Source organism: Sorex fumeus, unplaced genomic scaffold (assembly GCF_029834395.1).
Source record: "Sorex fumeus unplaced genomic scaffold, SorFum_2.1 ptg000155l, whole genome shotgun sequence".
Classification (NCBI taxonomy): domain Eukaryota; kingdom Metazoa; phylum Chordata; class Mammalia; order Eulipotyphla; family Soricidae; genus Sorex; species Sorex fumeus.
The window spans coordinates 769,363-787,597 of NW_026606212.1; the positions used below are offsets into that span (position 1 = coordinate 769,363).

Sequence of the window (18,235 nt, forward strand, 5' to 3'; positions counted from 1 at the left end):
TTCTTTGCTAGGAAGCTCTGAAAAGGGACTGTGTGCAATATCATTCTAATGCTTTGAAGGAATTTTATCTTGTCTCAAATCACTTTGTAAAGCATAAAATACTCACACCCTAATTACGCCCTATTTGCTTATTTTGTAAGTCTAGATTTTAATTAGATTGAGTTTTTTTAAAGTGATTTTCCCACTGGGACTCCTTCCTATCCTAAAATATTCTGCTCACTCTAATTTTACCCTTTATTTTTTTGCTTCATTCTGACATTTTTCTGTGAGGCAGACAACTTGAGCTTGCCCTATATTCAGTATCTGGGGTGCCACCTTCATATCCGGGACGGTGTGTCACAGCCCTTTTTGGATGAGGCCTTTGTGGCACATTCAACCCCTGCATGTTGCAGACACTCCCAGTAATCACTTGCTGTTTGCGGGTTTCCTCACTTCCCAGTCTGGAGCATGGCCTTTTGGGTCTCCCCGCAGCACAGGAGCAGAAGCAGATGCTGAGCTGGCAAAGCTGCTCTCCTCAGTGCATGAGACCCGCAACGATGCCCGCCTGCTTCAGCTCAGGGGTCAGTGATTGGTAACTTGAGCCTCACTGAGTATCCAGAGGTGATTCCAGAAATGGACTTCTCCTGGAGCTCAGGAGAAGTGCTTGGGCACTGTCCAAGTAATCATACTACTAGTCGGCATCATTAAATGTCTGGCTAATTCTTTAAACAATGAGATTTTCTAGCATTTGTTGCTTTCTCTGATCTGGGCGTGGGTTAAGTGCTTTTCATATATTGACATTTATAACATGGGAGTTAAAACACCCCTACACACAAAGGTACAACTGAGGTTTCTAAGGGTTGGACAAGCCAACCAATACCACGCCTTAAGCGGTTGCTGAGATAGGCTATGAGCCCAGTTTTGTTTCTGGTGTCACAATTCTACCCCATTGCCCTGTGCTGGAATAGGCACCAGAGGCACAAACCCTGAGAGGCTCTGTGCCTTTGCGGAGCTTCCTGTTTGCATGGGAAATGAAATACAACTCATAAATCACAGTACTCAGCTGTGCTGCATAATAAGGTCCTTTCCTACTGTCAAGTATGAAAATTACTTGGGATGACTCCTAGCAGATCTTGGGGGACCATTTGGGGTGCTGAGGATCAAACCCTGGTCAACTGCATACTAGGCAAGTTCCCTATCTACTGTACTATCTCACCAGCCTTCCTCACAACATACTGTATTATGTGTAGTGAGTGACTCTGATGAATGAATGTGTCCGTGAATGAGCTGTGATTTGGGGGAATCTTCTGGAAAAAAGGAAGTAAAGGGAATCCAAGTATGATTTATGTGTTTTTTTTTTTAATGATCAAAAGTCATGTTAAGACATTAGGAAGGTCTTTTAAAGCATTCCCTCTGAAGAGAAAAAGGCAAGTCCATTCCCATCTCTCCATGAGGTCAGAGGAGTGAGAGCAAGCAAGCAAGCAAGGAAGCGGTCAGGTGTTGAGCAGATGCTGAGCTGTGAGGTTGCTGAACAGCTAGCTACCAGTCAGAAGAGTGAACTGGAGTACTAGAAAAAAAACCCACAAAACCTGATTCTCCATGGGATGCCTGTGGCAATATTATTTTAAGCAGTAGACTAAAAATACAAATATGACGTGTTGTTGTGGAAGCATCAGGCATTTTATACACAGTTAACATCACACATCCCCCATTCACCCAGAGCATCTGGGGGAAGGTGAAGACAGGCAGTCTTCAAGTAGATCAAGGAATTCTTTTGTCACTTGAGATTCATACTCCATTTAGGATTCTATGAGGCAACAAATGCACTGGCATCAGAGGCCATCAAAATATCTATACTATTCACATAGAATTCTTTTTTTGTTGTTGTTGTTTCTTTTTGGGTTACACCCGGCGATGCACAGAGGTTACTCCTGGCTCTGCACTCAGGAATTACTCCTGGCGGGGCTCAGGGGACCATATGGGATGCTGGGAATAAAACTCGGGTTGGTGCAAGGCAAACCCCCTACCTGCTGTGCTATCACTCCAGTCCCCAATAGTGTTTTTTTTTTTAATGTATCAAAATGGTAAACCTTAAGAGTATGGGGGGGAAATCACAGATTGTGCATCATATATAATATTGAATAGTGGTCTCTATTCTTCAAAATAATTGCTACAGTGAAGTTTATTATCACAATTATGAAAAGGAAATCCTTCGGGAGGAGCTTACAAATACCCATTTACATATTCATAGTGGCTGATGTAGAGAAATGATAAGGGTTGGGGGGGACTACTCTTCAAGTACCCATCTAGGTTTATTCAAGGCACAAAGCTAAACTTTGCAGTTTCTAACAGCAGCAGTTATTTCCCACCATAGGAATGTGACGCAAGTTGCACTGTATTGGGTAACTCAGCTGTGAGATTTGATGGATTGCAGGCTGAAGAGTGAATTTACCTGATTTGGCCATCAGCCTTTCTAGAATTACCAAATAGAAACCCAGGGCCCCTAAGGATGGACAGACTTAGAACCAGGAAAATTATGGGCAGAGTCACCATCAGATCTCCTCTCTATGTAGTTATCTGTTGCTATTTAACATTTTCATCTAAAAAGTAGTGGCTTAAAAGATTTCATGGGATCCAAAAGATACTATAGTGGGCTGGGTAACTGCCTCGCACAAGGCCAACCTGGGTTTAATCTCTAGCACCCATATGGTCCCCTGAACCCCACCAGGAGTGTTCCCTGAGAGCAGAGCCAGGACTAAGTCCTGAGCACTGCCAAGTGTGGCCCCCCAAAAGGCAAAAAAACAAAACCAACCCCCCCAAATAATTTCATTCTGTGTGTCCAAGTTGTCCTCTTAGATGTCTTGGTAATTGTGGTCAAGTTAGAGACGGAAGTTCCTGAAATCTGGTCCGACATCTCTCCATGTGACTTCCAGGCTCTCTGTCCTCTGCTCAGGACTGTCTCAAGATCGGCATACTCATCTCTGGGGGCTGGCTTTCTTTCCAGCCAGGCTGCCAAGGGCCAGGAAGTGGGGGCCTCCAAGGCTCAATTTACCTAGTAGTGCAATGTCAATGCACAACTGGAGAGAGCAGTCAAAGCTGCACTGATGCAAGGGCCGACCTAACCTCGGGTCCTGAGATATGCGTCAAATAACTTGGGGCCATTTTTAGTCCTCCGCATGCTGCAAACAGGACCTAGGGGGCTTTTTTCATAGTTTCCTAGTCTGACATTCATTTTCCTCATTATGCATTAAGGAGAAAGTGCAGTGTTGGCCATCAATGCCTCGGGGAGATAGTAGGCTGGTGAGAAGGTGAGGTAAAGCGGTTAAAAGCCCAGGATCACATTACTTTTTAGGGACAGAGCCGAGACCCAAATCTAAATCTCCTGGTTCATGGTCCATGCTGAGGACCCTTGGTTTGTCTGATTTCCCAGGACTCAGCTCTCTGACTCCTACAGAGAGGTGGGAGGAACGTACACTTCCCTCTGGCTGAAAATTTGGCCACAGACCTTTGCAGGTGAGGCTCAAGGTGTAGGCAAAGGCTCCAGGAATGACTGCCCAGCCTGAGCCATCAGTAAGTCCTTGAAGCCACTCTACTGGCCTTCACTCTTGGGAAATTCTTCCCGTATTCTCCAGCGGCAGCAGCTGGGCAGGACGGCAAAGTCAGCCAGGTCCTGGGAGCCGAAACGCCAGGTGATATAGCACCTGTAGGCACAGTGTCGCAGCTCACTTTTGTGGGGGGCGGGGAACAGCAGTCCCAGTGTGCAAAACACAGGTGACCAACCTAGAGGTGACACGCAGGGTCCTTCCTTCCCATCTAAAGTGCTTGAGCTGGGCAAGTAGCGCGGCCTGTCACTGTCTGATGATTGTGGGGGATTCTGCAGACGCTGGGCCTGGGTATACAACACTCCCACGTCCCAGGGCCAGGGCTTGCCTGCTCACCCGGCAGGGCAGGAGGTGACCTTCCATGCTTCCCATGGAAACCCTGCGCCCCAAAACAAAGGCACCTTCAGGCTCTGGGGAAGTAGAGCCTGCATCCAAAGCTGGGATATTCTACCTGGGGTGATCTTTTTTTCCTTTGTTGATGTGCTTAGATAACGGTGCCAGAGGGCCCCGGGAGGTCTCACTGCTCCTGTTCCCCAGCAAGGCCCTGGAAGAAGAACACACAACACGTCACTTATTGGGACGGGTTAGAACTGAAAGTCCATATGAAGAAAGTAGGAAGTGAATCCCAGTTGTGATGGATTAGAAATGGAGCAGGTAGGCGATGCTGGGCTGCCCAGCTCAGGGTTCTCGCTGAGGTATGTGAGGCAGTTAAAGGGAGGTAACTTTGGGATGCAACCTACCTGCTCATAGTCTTCCACATATTTGTATTTCTTCTCCCGATAGTAGTACTTCTTCTTCATGCAGTAGAGGACAATGACGTCACAGAGCACTGTTGCCTGAATTTAGGAAAGGGAAGAAACTTGACCTTGCAAGGTTTGGTCCCTTCCCCTAGCCCACACCTTTCACTGGAAGGAAGGACCCCCACTGGCATGGTTGGGAGACGGAAGGTGGGGGAGCAGCACAGGGAAACAGCCTGAGGGGTCGAATGGAGAGTCCAGTGTGAGCCCTGGGCGGACACCGCTAGGATGGCCAGGGGCCCCCCCTCAGGCTGAGCAGTGCCCCCCCAACGCCCCCCCCGCCACTTACCACCCCCAGCAGTGCCAGGCCAGAGCCGATGTTGATCATAGTGGGGATGATGTCGAATTTCCCAGCCTGCAAGACAGGAAGCAACCGAGTGCCACTAGGGGCGGGGGCAGAGAAGAACGGAGGAAGGTGTGGGGAGGCCCCGGGGCCCCTGGCCAGCCTGAAAGAGGCGCCCAGGGAGGAGCAGGCACCAGGCTACCTTCCCAAACACGATGACGTCGAAGCGGATGCCGTAGGCCTTGATGAGTGTGCGGTGCTCGGTGCCACCCGGGTCCTTGAAGTACTTGGCAAACCTGGGGAAGATCCAGGGAGCGTGAGTGAGTGGCTGCAACCCCCCTGGGAACAGAATCCCACTGCACTGGTCGAGCACCTTGGGCCTCTCCTTGGCAGAGGAGAGTCTGGCAGCGGAGGGCCGGGCTGTGTGGGAGGCCCTGGGAGAGAGTCAAACACAGGCCTGGGCTCTCCCTCAGCACCACCAAACTTGCTCCCCAAGCCTTCCTGACACCCGAGTCGCCTGCCTCTCTCGGGGAGACCCTGGCCACTGTGCAGGAAGGGGACAGCCCTATGGGCCGGGGACTGAGCTGGCCAGCACACCGCAGCACCGGATACGCTTCTCATTGACCTTTACTCGGGAGGGTGAGGGGCCAGACTGCGTGGACGGCAGGGCCTGACATTTCCTGCGGCAGCTGGGCGCCATCCCACACGTCACCAGTAGAGGGCGACAAGTAAAACACGAAAGGGGCCTGAGAGAAGGGGCGTGGCTACAGTTTGCTGCTGCTTTTTTCTGTTTGTTTTTTCCCCCTCCCCCCCATGGCCCCAGGCCAAGCCCCAAGCATTTCTTTTCTTTTTCTTTCTTTTTTGCTTTTTGGGCCACACCCGCCGATGCTCAGGGGTTCCTCCTGGCTTTGCACTCAGGAATCACTCCTGGCGGTGCTGGGGGGACCATATGGGATGCTGGGAACTGATCCTGGGTCTGCCGCGTGCAAGGCAAACGCCCTACCCCCTCCCCGCTGTGCTATTGCTCCAGCCTCTGCTTTTTTGTTTTATGCTGTTGGGCCACAACCAGAACTTTTGAGGCATAGTCCTGGCTCTGCTCGGGAACGGTGTGGCGCTGGGGATCAACCCGGGGCCTCCTGCATGAGAAGCACATGCTCTGCCTGTTGGGCATCTCCCAGTCCAGCCAAGACTTTCCTCCTTAAGTGGCCGCCCTGACCTGGCCTCCGCTATCAGACTGTCAACTGGGCTGGGCTCAGCATCAGTCCCCTCTGCCCCGCCCTGGCCCCTGCTATCAGACTGCCATCTGAGCTGGGATCAGCTCGGCCCCCTCCGTCCTGCCCTGGCCCCTGCCATCAGACTGCCAACTGTGCTGGTCTCAGCATCGGCCCCCACTCTCCCCTAGTTGATCTCCGGGTGTGAATGTGAGGGATTCGTGCTGGATTGGGGGGCTCAATCCAGTTTGGCTGGTGATGGGTGGAGGAGAAGCAGCCGAAGGTCTCATGGAGGAAGAGGAGGAGAATTTGTGATCGTGAGTGAGCAACGGATCCCCATGATTGCCAGGAGCCACCAGAAGTTATATGAGGTCTAGAAAGAGCCTGTCCTTGCTGGCACCTGGATCGGGGACCTCTGTCACCACCACTGTGGCAGAACCGGCTGCCCCAAGCCACCCACCGGTGAGCAGCAAACCCTGTGCATCAGCCCTTGAGCCAAAGCCCCAGGACTCAGCGGAGAGGATCAGCGGAGGCATTTTCTGAGGCTAAGACTGGGGTCCCCACCCTCAGGGCACATCCTCGGGGACACCAGGAGCAGTGTGGGTGGGGGTTCTGAAAGCAGCCAGCCTCTCCGTGGCTCTGCCCATCCTCCCCGCACCGCCCCCAGTCCCTCTGGTTTTTTGAGGCAGAACAGAACAAGGTGGCTCGAAGCCCAGGAAGTCACAGGTACAGGACTAGCCAGCCACTGTCCCCGGCCCTCCCCCCCCCCGATGAGGGGCCTTTGGTGCATGGCTCTGTGCACTGGGGACAGCACCAGCCACCGTCATCCCCAAGGCACGAGCAATGGGGCCCACCTGAAATTGTAGCCGGGGGACACATTGTGGTCCATGTCCCTGGTATCGAGGCGGCGGAAGGAGTACTTGGGCAGGCAGAGGGAGGCGGCTCTGTCCAGGTTGCAGGCCCAGTTGATCTGGATCCCCATGATGCCTCCCTGCAGGGTTCGAGCAGAGACGAAGCCAGCTTTCCTCAGAGCCTGTTCTAGAAGGAGTTGGGTCACTGGGCTGAGGCAGCCGGGCCTGTGCCTACCTCCACAGCCATGTCCTGGAAGCTGTGTCCCGCGTACTCCACTATTTTCCCCAGACGGAAAATGGGGCAGAAAGGATCCGTGAGGGGGTCGTAAATGCAGGACTTGAGGTAGGTGGTCGTGGTGTTGGGAAGGATATTCCTCCTAAAGCCGTGAGGAAGTAGAGAAATGAGAAAAACTTTAAGAACCAGAAGCTTCTCTCAGCCTCGGGGGACTCACAAAACTGACGGTGGCACTTACTTGCTGAAGTTGAACTTGGGGTACCAGATGTTGTTCTTAACCAAAAGGGTGAAGTTTTCCGCAGCATTTAGAAAAGCAGGACTGGAAAACAAAGATGCTGCACTGTGAGTGAAAGTCCACCTCACAGGCCTCAGCTGTCTCCACACAGCAGTACACACGTCCCATGACGTCTTTGGGCAAGAACGAAACATTTCTAGCACTTTCTATTCTCTGCTGCCTAAACAAGTCAAGAAGCGGGGCCTGTGTTTGTTTTGGGGTTGGGCGCTGTCTCTGGCCAGGGCTGGGTTCCCTTTGTGATGCCGGGTGGAATCTTGCTCCTCGCCTTCTCTCCTGTCTCACGGCCCCGTTGGAGGAGGGCTCTGTCAGCGCGCCTTCTGTTCTCCTACTGCCAAGGGAGCACTTGGAACAGGAGCTGAGCAGATGAGCTCCTCCGGCAGCCTTAGCTGTCACTTTGGGTCTGGCCTCTCTGAGTGCTCGAATCTGGTTTTACAGGTTAGAGCTAGAGAAAGTTCAGGTGCAGGCTGAACTGACCTCATCTCAGAAGTACACAAAAAGGTCGTGCCTGCTAGCTCGTGGCCTGTTCTCCAAGTTCCACGTCAGCGGGACCGCAGAGAAAGAGCCGGTAAGTGGCAACTGGGGGGTTCAGTTCCTGGTCCCTTATATGCTGCCAGGAATGACTGTGGAGTACAGAGCCAAGTAATCAGGGATTACTCAGCTGCATTTGACTTGGAATTGGAAGTTCCAATTTTTGGTGTCTTTTTTTGTTTGTTTGCTTTTTGGGTCATACCTGGTGATGCACAGGGGTTACTCCTGGCTCATGCACTCAGGAATTACTCCTGGCAGTGCTCAGGGGACTATATGGGATGCTGGGAATTGAACCCGGGTCGGCCGCGTGCAAGGCAAACACCCTACTCATTGTACTATCACTCCAGCCCCTTTTGGTATCTTTTGACAGGAGCATGTTGATCCCACTCTCTGAGCAAGCTCCCCTGCCCCCCCCAACCCCACACCCCACATACATAACGTCAGTTATCTGTTGATGCAGCAAGTAGAGCTCTTTCTTTTCCTCAGGGATTCAATTCCCCTTATTTCTGTATCTGATGTAATTTTTTTTCTTTTGAACTTTAAACTTATTTATGTCAGGTATCATATTGAGGGCTGCATGACTGCATACAAGAAATGCATGCATGTGTTCTGCTACTGACCACATCCCACCACAGGCCAGGGTTTTAAAAAAATACCTGCTCGGGGCTGGAGCAGCAGCACAGCGGGTAGGGCATTTGCCTTGCACATGACCAAACCAGGTTCAATTCCCAGCACCCCATATGGTCTCCTGAGCACCGCCAGGGGTAATTCCTGAGTGCAGAGCCAGGAACAACCCCTGTGCATTGCTAGGTGAGACTCAAAACGCCAAATAAATAAATAAAAACAAACAAAAAACCAAAAACACCTGCTCTATACCATAATCTCTCCTCCACATGTCTGTATCTTGTACAAAACTGTTAACATGAACTGATCTGAGGTGGAACTCACAGAACACTTAAAGAATACCGTTTTAGGGTGTGGTCATGTAGACCATACTTGGCAGTACTCAACGGCAGTGAAATAAACCTTTATCTCAGTATATCTGAAATATTACTCTAACGTAAACATGATGAAATATTATCATTACTTTGGTGTTCGGGTCACACTTAGCAGTGTTTAGGGGGCTCCTCGCACCGTGGTTCTTGAGGGATGTCATTCCTGGCTGTGTACAGGGGACCGTGCAATGCTGGGGATTTATCTTGGGACTCTGCGGTGGTCTCCAGACATTCTAATTAATGAGCTGCTTCCATGTTCTGAATCGAGCACATATCACATGCTGCTGTCATAGCCTACTGGGGACGCAGCCACGTGTCCCAGGTGCCACAGCCTCATGGGCCAGTGGCTCCACCGCGAGCACAGCTCTCCAATCTCCACCTCTCACAAGTGAGGATTCTGGCCAAACATGTCGTTCAGTGTCAGAGTGCCAGTCCCACATGTGTGAGGCCCTGGGTTCCAGACCCAGCATCGAAAATAATGAAATGCTACCCTTCTTTTTTTTCAGTACTTTCCTAGTTGCAGTGGCTGGACTAAGAAATCTCCAAGCCAGGGGCTGGAGAGATAGCACAGCAGGCAGGGTGTTTGCCTTGTATGCGGCCTGCGGCCGACCCGGGTTCAATTCCCAGCATCCCATATGGTCCCCTGAGTACCACCAGGAGTAACTCCTGAGTGCAGAGCCAGGAGTAACCCCTGTGCGCATCGCCAGCTGTGACCCAAAAAGAAAAAAAAATAAAAGGAATCTTCAAGCCAGTTCTCAATCTTCTCTTTGGTCCCCAGATCTCCAAGATGAGGTAACACTCAGCTGTTGACCTCTGTGCCCAGATCAGCCGTGCTGAGGTTACTGTCTGTGGTCAGATGGATGATAAATGGCATAGTATGTGTGTGTATGTGTGCCCGTAACATATGTACTTTAAGGCTCAGAGAACTGTTCGCTGTCAGTTCCTGGAATAAGTCTTCTGCAGGCTTCCATAATATACCAGGGGCCCCTGTCTGATGCCTTGTGATGAGTGACGCCTGAGGCCACAGGGACACCAAGAGAACAAAGTCACATACACAGGCCACCTTCCCTCTGGCCTGGGAGCAGAGGCTTGGCACCTTCCTTCCCATGGCCAGGACTTACTTTGGCACCTGCTCGTCTTCCTCCACCGGGCACCAGGCTGCCACCTCGCATGTCTTCACGGTCTGGTTGAAAGGCACACACCTTCCCGTTGCAACTCCTACAGAAGCGAGGGGAGATGCAGGTCTTTTTGTTAGGAGGAGGAGACCCTCCACTATGACACCCCATGCGGTGACTTTTGAGCCATGCTGGTTTGGAGAGTGTCCATTGGTGTGTGTGTGTGTGGGGGGGGAGTTGGGGTTTGCGGGAATCCTAGCTGTATCTCTGCTCTGCAGTTGCTAGACTTGGGGTGATGTCAAGCCTTAGCACTGGTGAAGATCTGAGATGGCTTTGGGGGGAAATCAATGATGGGGTGAATGCCAAGATCCTCACCCCCCAACCTGTGCCCCAGTCTCTAGGGTGGCGGGAGGCAGATGGGTCACTTCCTTATCCCTCAGGCTGCACAGTGATAGGTACCCCTCCGGGGGAGTGGCCCGCTGCCTTGTCTAAGCATCTATTCGGGGGTCACGGCCGCACACATGTACCGCTGCTGTGGGTGCCGGCAGAGCCCGCGGAACAGTTGGCATCTGATTGACACATGGTGGACTCATCTGGAAACTGGAGGAAAAAAAGAAGTGAAAACAAGTTCCGTGTGGACGCGGCCCCAGCGGGCAGACCGGCCCTGAGGCTATGTCCGAGAAGATTCCTACCTCAGGACAGAGGCCTTGTGTTTGGTTCATGGTGGCGATGATGTTGGTCATGATGAAGATGGAGTTTTCTTCCTGCAGAGGGGGCAACGGCAGAGAGCACACTGTCGTGTGTCCTTCCGAGAACAGAGCAGAGTCTGAGCAAAGCTGGAGTTCAGTCTGCCGGCTGGCGCCCTTCGCTTTAACACGTGCACAGCGAAGAAACCGCAGACAGGAGAGGAGCACAGCAGACGGAGCACACGCATCACATGTGGCAGCCCCAAGGGGGAGTGACTCCTGAGTGCCACACCAGGACGGCCCCCAAGCCACCACCAGGTGTAGTACCCCCCCAACAAACATCCCCTCCCCCAAGCGCATACAGATCTTCTGGTCTTCTCGTCTCTCCTGTGACTGTCCTCACTGAAAACGGACCTGGAGAGATACATGTGACTGTCTCTTCACGGCAGCTCCATCACAGGAGCCCATGGTGGACACAGGCCAGTGTCTCTGGACAGGCAACTGGGTCTGCAGTGTGATCTGTTTGGGAAGCTGGGAAGGAACGGAGCGCTGAGGATAGGCTCCAACTCGGAGGAGCTGAAGCACGACGTTGAGGGCACGGAGCCATCACAGAGGGCCGCACATCGGATGAGCCTGTCCACAGGAAACGTCCCAAAGCGGCAAACGCAGAGGCAGGAAGTGGAAGGGTGGTTGTCAGGGAGGGGGCTTGGGGGAGATGTGGACAGACTGCTCGGGAGTACAGGGTTTAGATCAGGAGTAAAGCCTGAGCACTGTCAGGTATGGCCCCTAAACAAAAAACAAAATACTTCTCTCCAACCAAAAAAAGTTTTGGGAATTAGACTGAGGTGCTAGGTACACAACTTTGTAAATGTACTAAAAGCCATGGAAAATTCCATTTTGAAGCACTTTATGATAAGTCAGTTTTACCTCTTGATATTAAAAATTCCTTCACATAAATGGTGCCTTCATAAAACTTGACTTTATGAAATCAAGCAATACTTGAAACAGCCTCTGCTTACTCAAAGGTGCAAAAACAGGAGCCTCAAAGGTCTCATATCTGGCAGGGGCTCTTTCCTGACCAGAACTAGAACAAACAGCACATTCAAGACAAGACTAAGGACTAGCATTTAACACTTCCTTTTGCAAAGAGTCCGCTCTCTCCTATGTAGGAAGCTCCAAGTGTTGGTTTAAGGGCGCTGGAGAGCAATTCACCGAGGCTAAGACGGAAGAATGAAGTAGGACACCCCAGCGTGAGTTGTAAAAGGCAGAAACTCTGAAACGTTTGACTTGGCTCACCCCCTCATAGGCACCGGCGTTCATGAAACACCTTCACACTCCTGGGTGTGCAGTCTGGACTGGGGGTTCTCTGGGGGTGCTCACAGGATACGTCGGGGACAAAGGGTGTGCAGACACCACTACACATCTGACAAGGTGCTGGCAGCCCTGGGGAGGTCTGGTGTCATTCCAACAAAGGCCCAGCACAAACCTTGCTGGGAGACATGGGGATTAGTGGGCACAGAAAACCCTCTAGTGTGTTCCCCGGCACCCCTGTTGGACCCAGGGCTTCTGTGTGTCCCTGGCACCCCTGTCAGGACCAGGGGCTTCTGTGTGTGCCATGGTACCCCCGTCGGACCCAGAGCTTCTTGTGGATGTTCATTCAAGGCTGCGCCTATGCTCCTGAGGGAGACCAAGCACTCGTCTCCTTTTCATCTCCTTCTTTTCTATTTTAAGTTCAGAGAAATTTCAGATTGAGATGAGCCAAGTAGACGCAGGCAAACGGATATTTGCTCCATTTCTGCAGAAGCGATTGGGCGTTGTGAATGCACATGAAGAGAGCCCCGTGGGCCAATGAGACCCCAGCCTGCCTGGTCCTCAGGCACTGAAGCGGGGCCTGGACCTTTGGGGTTCAGTCAACTTCCTGAGTGTGATCTTCCCAGAACGTGCCAAGATGAGGCCGTGTCTCCACAGGCAGCAGAGGCCCCTTTGCTGAGACAGGTGGCTGCCAACAGCACCCCCACCTCGAGCCTGCTCGGAATCTGGTCCCCTTTGATCGTCACGACTCACCCAATTTATGTGCTCTCTGGGCACCCTGCAAGGCCCTTCTCCTGAGCAGGCAGGAAGACAGTGAACACATTTGAGGACAGAGGGATTTTCTGAAGTCTTTATATCCCCTGGCAGGACGAGCCAAGGTTATCCGCCTTTGGCCTGCCAGGTCACCCTGGCACGTCTGCCATCTGGAGGAATCTGCTGGGGTTGGCGGTGCTGAGTATAGTTATCACAATGGCTATGGAAAGTCAATATTTAATTTAGCTTTGTGCTTACAGATTAGAGCCGAGGGTTCTGCATCGAACAACTTCTTCCCTCTGGTTCCTGATACAACCTTCTGTTAGGTATCTGTTTCCTTCTTGTTTGCTTTGCATCTCCAAAGTTTTACACTAAAAATATTTACCGTGGGTTCACAATACAACACATACAACAACGTGGAAAGATGATATTTTGGTTGAATTTTCCCAGGATTTAAGACATTATCTTTTTTCACTTTCCGGGGCTAGAGAGATGACTGTGGCTATGCTAGTCATGTTAGAGTTGAAGAAACACGATTGAATATGATCACAGAGTTTAAGCAGAAGGAGATCAGGCTGGGATGTGTCTCAGCACACTTGCCTTGCATGTGTGAGGCAGATCCCTTACCTTGCATGTATGAGGTCCTGGATTTGAACTCCAGGGTTGCCATATTTCTTTTAAAAATCGATTTTGGGGGCTGGACCAAGAGCACAGTGGATAGGCCATTTGCCTTGCATGCAGCCGACCCGGGTTCGAGTCCCAGCATCCCATAGGGTCCCCCAAGAACTGCCAGGAATAATTCCTGAGTGCATGAGCCAGGAGTAACGCCTGTGCATCACTGGGTGTGACCCAAAAAGAAAAAAAAACATAGAAAAATAGATTTTTGCCACAAAGATCAGTTTGGGGGCTAGAGAGATAGTACAACATGTAAAGTATTTGTCTTACAGGCAGTGACCTGGGTTTAATCCTCAGCACCACACTTGTTCTTTGAGCATTGCCAGGAGTGATCCCTAAGCAAAGAACCAGGATAAGCCCTGAGCACTGGTGAGAATGGCCCCCGTCCCCCAGAGAATTTCCCTTGCCTTTCTCGAACTGAAACTGTCAGTCTGGTTAATCAGTGATAGTATGCAAGTGTGCACAGTCAGTTTAAAAGGGGAGCAAGCGAAGGCATACGGAGGCCTACCTGAGCTGGAATCACGTAATCAGCCACATCCCAGATCCGGAATCCCAGCTTAGAGGTATTGGTCACAGTCACGCCCTTGGCTTTGGTAGTTACCGAGCTGACCACAGAGTCCATTTCTTGGTAGCCTTTTTCCCACACAAACACCCACCTGCAAAGCAAAGCAGGTATCTTAAATTGCCATTAGATTCATTGCATCTGAATTCATGCTAGGGGGCCTATGTGGGCCCAAGGCTACATGTACCAGGTTTACTTATTCCCGTGACTTTGCAAAAACTATCTTCTAGAGAGCTCTAATTCTACTTTTTGTTTTTGGTGGAGCGAAATCTGACTTGCTCAGGGCTTACTCCAGGCTCAGCACTAAGATCACTCCTGATGAGGGGGAGGGGAGGGGGGGCTTCTGGGGTGCTGATGATTGAACAGCCTCCTGCAGGCAAGCACTCGACCTGTTCTACGATTTGTCCAGCCCTTCCAACTCTGTTTTTGCAAAGTGCGGATCAAATCTGTGCGAAGCGTGATGATGCAAGGGAAGCAGTGATTAGCATAAAGAAAATACTCAGTGCTGTCTGTCTTGTTAGATATTTGAGTGCTTTCTATGCCTTAAGACCTGCACAATTATACACAATGATGTGGGTAATTCTTTAGTTTATAATACATCACTGTATCACTGTCCTCCCGTTGTTCATCGATTTGCTCGAGCGGGCCCAGTAACGTCTCCATTGTGAGACTTTTGTTGTTCCTGTGTTTGGCATATCGAATACGTCACAGGTAGCTTGCCAGGCTCTGCCGTGCAGGCGAGATACTCTCGGTAGTTGTTAAAAAATTTAAAAGTATGACAATAGCTATCATTTGAGTACTCAGAGACAGGTGATGTTCTAAGCTCATTAGATGCATTATTTAATTTGAACCACTTTAGGAAACGGTTTAGGAACCACTTTATTTATTTTTTTAAAAGAATTTTTCAACAACTTATTTATTTATTTATTCTTTTTTGCTTTTTTGGTCACAGCCGGTGCTGCACAGAGTTTATTCCTGGCTCTGCACTCAGGAACGACTCCTAGCAGTGCTCAGGGGGACCATATGGGATGTTGGGAATCAAACCAGGTTGGCCGTGTGCAAGGCAAACGCCCTAACCGCTAAGCTATTGCTCCAGCCCCTAGGAACCTCTTTAGATACTATATTCTATTTGATAGAGAAAAGACACAGAGAGCTTAAGTCACTTTCCAATGGCCATATAGCTAGTGAGTATCCAACTCTTTTTGCCTTTTCTATAATTTAGACTTTAGGCATCCTTCCCTTCTATGAAGTGGGGATATTTCTATCCATCTGAATACTAAAACATCTAAAGGTGAGAAAAGATAGTGGTTAGGGTACTGGAACAAGACTGAAGCCAAGAATACAGACAAATTCATGGCTCAGCTCCACCATGTACTAACTAGCTTTCAGCCTTGGCCAGATTGCTTCTGTGTGTCAGTTTCCCCCGTCGTAAAATGGGACTATAGGGGTCAGAGAGAGGGAATACATGCTTGGCATGTGGGAGCCTGGGATTCAGGCCCTGGTGCTGTATAATTCTCTGAGTACTGGTAGGAATGGCCCAGAAGCAGTACCAGGTGTAGTTCAAAAGAAAAGATGGGAATATAACAATGGCTGGGAGATAAAAATAATGTGTTTAGAACTCCCAACACAATATTTAGAACAATGATTCAACTTCAAAGATGAAACTGGTCCTGATATTTATACTGTGGGGATTGGCCAATACCCAAACCAGAACTCATCTATACCAGAGGTATTGTTAAATGTCTTCCAGTAAGTACTATTATTTCTTTTAGAATCAAGAAATGTTAGAATCATCCTCTTTTCCTTATATACCCTGGATGCTGAGATTTTGGAAATTTACTGGTTTGGTTAGTTCCTGAAGGGGTTACCTGGTCTGAGCATTCTCCAGGGTCATTGCTTATCTGAGGGATGACTTGTTTTTAAGGGTTGCTAAGAATTCCAGGAACTCAGCTGCAATATAAACTCCCATTCAATTCTGTTGGATACAGAAAAACAGGACACAAGAGTCCTCCCCTAAGCACCACCAGGAATAATTCCTGAGTGCAAAGCCAGGAGTAACCCTTGTGCATCACCGGGTGTGACCCCAAAAGTAAAAAAAAAAATTAAAATTCTGGGGCTGGAGCAAAAGTACAGTAGGGCGTTTGCCTTGCACGTGGCTGACCCGGGTTGGATTCCTAAAATCCCATATGGTCCCCTGAGCACCGCCAGGAGTAACTCCTGAGTACAAAGCCAGGACTAACACCTGTGTACTGCCGGGTGTGACCCCCCAAAAAACAAACACTGTCCTCCTGTTGTTCATCGATTTGCTCGAGCGGGCCCAGTAACGTCTCCATTGGAGACTTTGTTGTTACTGTGTTTGGCATATCGAATACGTCACGGGTAGCTTGCCAGGCTTTGCCGCACAGGCGAGATACTCTCGGTAGCTTGCCGGGCTCTTTGAGAGGAATCGAACCCAGCTTGGCCGGGCTGGCTGTGCGCAAGGCAAACAGAAAAAAAAAATTAAAAGTTCTCTTTAACTTCCTCATCTAGTTAAGCTCTGAAATTGTGATGTCTTTTACTACATGTCTTTTACTATAGCAAACCTTCCTTAAAGAGACCAAGGGGTCAGATAGCACATTGATAAGGGCGCTGGCCTGGGCTCCACCCTGATTCCCCCAGCACTCTGAGCACATCAGAAGTGAACCAAGAGCCAGGAGCAAGCACTAAGGAGAAGGGGGGGAGAGGGAGAAAGACAGATAGAGACAGAGGAAGGGAGAGAGGGAGGGGGAGAAAGGATTGGAGTGTATGCTTGCATATGGAAAACAGGGGTTCAATACCCTCACCCACCCACCCACAGCATCACATTAGCCCCAAGAGTACTTCTGAGTGTTCTCCCCACCCCCAGACTGAACACAACTTTGTCATTTATCTAATTCTGTCATCAATCACATGATGAAGAGGGTGTCAGAACTTCGGGGTGTAGCAACTTAACTGGAGGCTAGAAAGTTGTTGAAGTTAATGAATCCCAGCCTGGAGGCTGTAAGCACATGCCTGAAAGGCCAATTCATTCCTTCCATACTGCTGCAGGCTTCACCGAGGTTAAAAGCCAGCAAGCAGCACACCTAGTTCCCTCAGGCAAGCGTTAACATACCTGAAGCCCCACCTCAGTGTGGGGGATGAGTTCCTTTTCAACAGTTCCTAAATGACTGTAATTTGGGGATCACTGTCTTAGGCCTTCTGCACCCGCAGACAATGTAGCACTGGGGGGGGGATTCTTGGAGGTGGCCCACTTGGTAAGGTAACCCTCAAGTTTTGGTGCAGTCTAAGGGTGCACTGGATCAGAAGCAGGCACTTGGTGAGGTCAGAAGTCGGGACACTGAGATGGGCTCAAAGGACACCCTACAAAGGAAGCAGCTGGAAACCCCAGCTGGTCTCTGCCAGCGGATCACCGGAATGGGAAGTGCCTCCATTGAGATTTACGGTCGGGTGCCGGGCCCAGGCCCGGGGCTGCAGGAAACCGGAGGGCAAGAAGCGGGAAAGGTGGGGGGGACGGTCTGGTCAGGCTGTGCCTTTAAAACACATCAAAGCCGTTTGGGGGGTACCCGGGGTGCTGGGAAAGGTCTGTCTGGCTTAAGAACCCCTGGGCTGGTCCCGCCGCGGGGGTCCCTCCCGGAGAAGGCTGTCCGGGCGTGGAGAGCTCCCGGGGGGCGCGTCTCGGTCGTGGGGTCCCCGGTCCCGCGAGCGCGCTCACCCGATGACGTAGGCCAGGATGAACAGCTGCACTGCGCGGTTCATGAGCCCCACTTTCCGGCTGCGGATGAGAACGATGCGCGGCGTGTCGTACTCGAACAGGAAGCCGCGCAGCACGGCGCAGCAGCCCGCCATGGCTCAGCTGCTGTGCGGCCGGAGCCACCCGAGCCGCCGGCGATCCGTTCGGCCGCGGCCCGCAGGTCCAACTCGCCGGGCTCCAACCCCTGCCCCCGGAGCCCCGCCCCCTGCCCTCGGTCAGGCCCGGCCCCGCCCACTGCCCGGGAGCCCCGCCCCGCCGTGGCCCCGCCCCATGGCCCCGCCCCGAAGTGACCACGCACGCCCACAAGGAGCTCCGCCCCCTGCCCTCGGTCACGGCCCGGCCCCGCCCACTGCCCGGGAGCCCCGCCCCGCGGTGACCACGCCCACCAGGAGCTCCGCCTCCTGCCCGTCTAGTCACGCCCCCGTTCCCTTAAGGTTCGCAGGGCCGTCTGCTCCTGTTCGCCCGCTGGGGCCAGGCTGGTGAAGCCACCCCTCAAGACGAGGGATCCCCCACCACGAGTGTCAGGGCGAGGGCGTGTGGCGGGGTTGGAGCGACGCCCCTCGGAGAGCTTGGTCGGACCGGCGCGCT

At 51.5% G+C, this 18,235-nt stretch overlaps 1 protein-coding gene across 1 annotated transcript; it reads right to left on the bottom strand.

Moving 5' to 3' along the window:
• Positions 1–1,324: 1,324 nt before the first annotated feature.
• Positions 1,325–17,820, bottom strand: P2RX4 (purinergic receptor P2X 4). Its single transcript, XM_056107142.1, has 12 exons — positions 17,609–17,820; positions 13,825–13,972; positions 10,584–10,655; positions 10,419–10,491; positions 9,898–9,994; positions 7,197–7,277; positions 6,959–7,100; positions 6,727–6,863; positions 4,864–4,957; positions 4,668–4,733; positions 4,322–4,417; positions 1,325–4,125 (listed from the first exon to the last, which is right to left on the bottom strand). The coding sequence occupies exons 1-12, from the start codon at positions 17,740–17,742 to the stop codon at positions 4,099–4,101; spliced, it is 1,167 nt and encodes a 388-aa protein (XP_055963117.1). The 5' UTR covers positions 17,743–17,820; the 3' UTR covers positions 1,325–4,098.
• Positions 17,821–18,235: the final 415 nt, after the last annotated feature.

What these genes read in the sequence shown, in the direction of transcription:
- P2RX4 (XM_056107142.1), bottom strand. Translation starts at nt 17,742, where the DNA reads ATGGCGGGCTGCTGCGCCGTGCTGCGCGGCTTCCTGTTCGAGTACGAC. An exon ending in TGCCGGCACCCACAGCAGCG is followed by an intron (nt 9,995 to 10,418) that starts GTACATGTGTGC and finishes TCGCTTCTGTAG; the next exon opens with GAGTTGCAACGGGAAGGTGT. An exon ending in ACGTCATCGTGTTTGGGAAG is followed by an intron (nt 4,734 to 4,863) that starts GTAGCCTGGTGC and finishes CCTGTCTTGCAG; the next exon opens with GCTGGGAAATTCGACATCAT.